At 44.6% G+C, this 1897-nt stretch overlaps 1 protein-coding gene across 5 annotated transcripts; it reads right to left on the reverse strand.

Annotated features, from left to right (window-relative positions):
• Positions 1-603: 603 nt before the first annotated feature.
• Positions 604-1374, reverse strand: LOC112618034 (ubiquitin-conjugating enzyme E2 C-like). 5 transcript variants are annotated; one of them, XM_025374651.1, is made up of 2 exons: positions 1203-1374; positions 799-1121 (listed from the first exon to the last, which is right to left on the reverse strand). In XM_025374651.1, the coding sequence occupies exons 1-2, from the start codon at positions 1336-1338 to the stop codon at positions 799-801; spliced, it is 459 nt and encodes a 152-aa protein (XP_025230436.1). In that variant the 5' UTR covers positions 1339-1374. The 5 variants fall into 5 exon arrangements, with proteins under 5 accessions (XP_025230434.1, XP_025230436.1, XP_025230437.1 ...); XM_025374652.1 differs by having other exon boundaries at positions 799-1008; positions 1186-1374; XM_025374650.1 differs by having other exon boundaries at positions 799-981; positions 1054-1374.
• Between the last annotated feature and the right edge of the window lie 523 nt (positions 1375-1897).

Below are 1897 nucleotides of genomic sequence, written 5' to 3' on the forward strand. Positions count from 1 at the left end.
AGATCTTACATTAATGAACCCCTGAAATTACCATAGTGACTTCCATAGGACTTGCCTCATATGGGCATTCTTTTCATAGGTAACTTTCCCATTGCTCTCCTGATTAATTATACAGCCAGGCCATTAGTCTCTCCCTGTAAGTCAGTAAAAACTAAAAACGTAGGAGCTTTATCGTTGTTCAATTCTTCCACCACTGCTAAAAAAACACTATGCAATTAAGTCCACAAGAGCTCTTCTGTTTTTACCTTCTGTGATAAAAGAGGTGGACTTCCAAACAGGATGTTGTCCATTCATCTTGCAAACGCTGGACACAAACCAACCAGCTGTTTGTGGGTCAGTTGACTGATATTGCAGTTCAAATCCCAGCGCTGTCTGCTACAGAGTTCCATCTTGCTCGAGGAAGGTCAGTGTTTTATTTAATTTACACCTTCCATGAATTGAATGAAGCCCACCCACATGATAGACATCAATCTACTTTATTCAAAGTCTAGCTATTTGTATGTTAATCTCATCCAACAAACATCCTCACAAATCATCCAGAATAATACTTGACCACCTCTCTAGGCACCATGCTTTAGCCAAGATGATCAATTTTTTTTTTTTTCTAAAAAAGGACCAAAATGCATTTATTTAATATACATCACAAGGGCTCAACCGAGGCTTAATTTAAAAGACAAAAACAAAACAAAAATAATACCACAGCTCAAGATACAGAGTCCTATACAGAAATCACAAAAAGGACAGACCATCTAAGGAAAAATGAAGAAGACAACACAAGGACAGGCTGGGCAGCCTGGGTCAGGGCTCCTGGCTGGTGACCTGCTTTGAGCAGGTTTCTTGCAGGTACTTCTTAAAAGCTGTGGGGTTTTTCCAGAGCTCGGCAGCATGTGTGTTCAAGGGACTATCAATGTTGGGTTCTCCTAGAAGGCTCTGGATGGAGAGCAGAATGGTCCTGACGTCATATAGGGCAGACCACTTGTCCTTCAGGATGTCCAGGCATATGTTACCCTGGGTGTCCACGTTGGGGTGGTAGCAGGGTGTAAGGAATTTCACCGTGGGCGCATTGTAAGGGTAGCCACTGGGGAACTCTAGTGAGAGCTTATACCTCAGGTCTTCATATACTGTTCCAGCTGCTCCATGGATGGTCCCTACCCATTTGAAAAGGTTGTCTGATTCAGGGAAGGCAGAAATCCCTTTATCGCCAGACATCATGAGGGTCATCAGCTCCTGCTGTAGCCTTTTGCCCAGGTGACCCCGGGCGGCGCCCCCGCTCGGCTCGGCTCCTTTACCGGCGGCGGTGACGCTAGTGGCTGCCGGGTCGCGGTTTTGGGAAGCCATCCGGGCGGCGTTGGCAGAGAGACAGGAACTCGGAGAACACGACTCTTTTTTTTTTATTATACTTCAAGTTCTAGGGCACATGTGCACAACGTGCAGGTTTGTTACTTATGTACACATATGCCATGTTGGTTAGCTGCATCCGTTAACTAGTCATTTACATTAGGTATATCTCCTAATGCTATCCCTCCCCACTGCCCCCACCTCATAACAGGCCCCGGTGTGTCATGTTCCCCACCCTGTGTCCAAGTGTTCTCATTGTTCAATTCCCACCTATGAGTGAGAACATGCAGTGTCTGGTTTTCTGTCTTTGCGATAGTTTGCTCAGAATGATGGTTTCCAGCTTCATCCATGTCTCTACAAAGGACATTTGGGGTGCTTCCAAGTCATTGCTATTGTGAATACTGCCACAGTAAACATACATGTGCATGTATCTTTATAGCAGCATGATTTATAATCCTTTGGGTATATACCCAGTAATGGGAACATTGTTCAAATAGTATTTCTAGTTCTAGATCCTCGAGGAATCGCCACACTGTCTTCCACAATGGTTGAACTAGTT

This window comes from Theropithecus gelada, unplaced genomic scaffold (genome assembly GCF_003255815.1).
Source record: "Theropithecus gelada isolate Dixy unplaced genomic scaffold, Tgel_1.0 HiC_scaffold_831, whole genome shotgun sequence".
Taxonomy (NCBI): domain Eukaryota; kingdom Metazoa; phylum Chordata; class Mammalia; order Primates; family Cercopithecidae; genus Theropithecus; species Theropithecus gelada.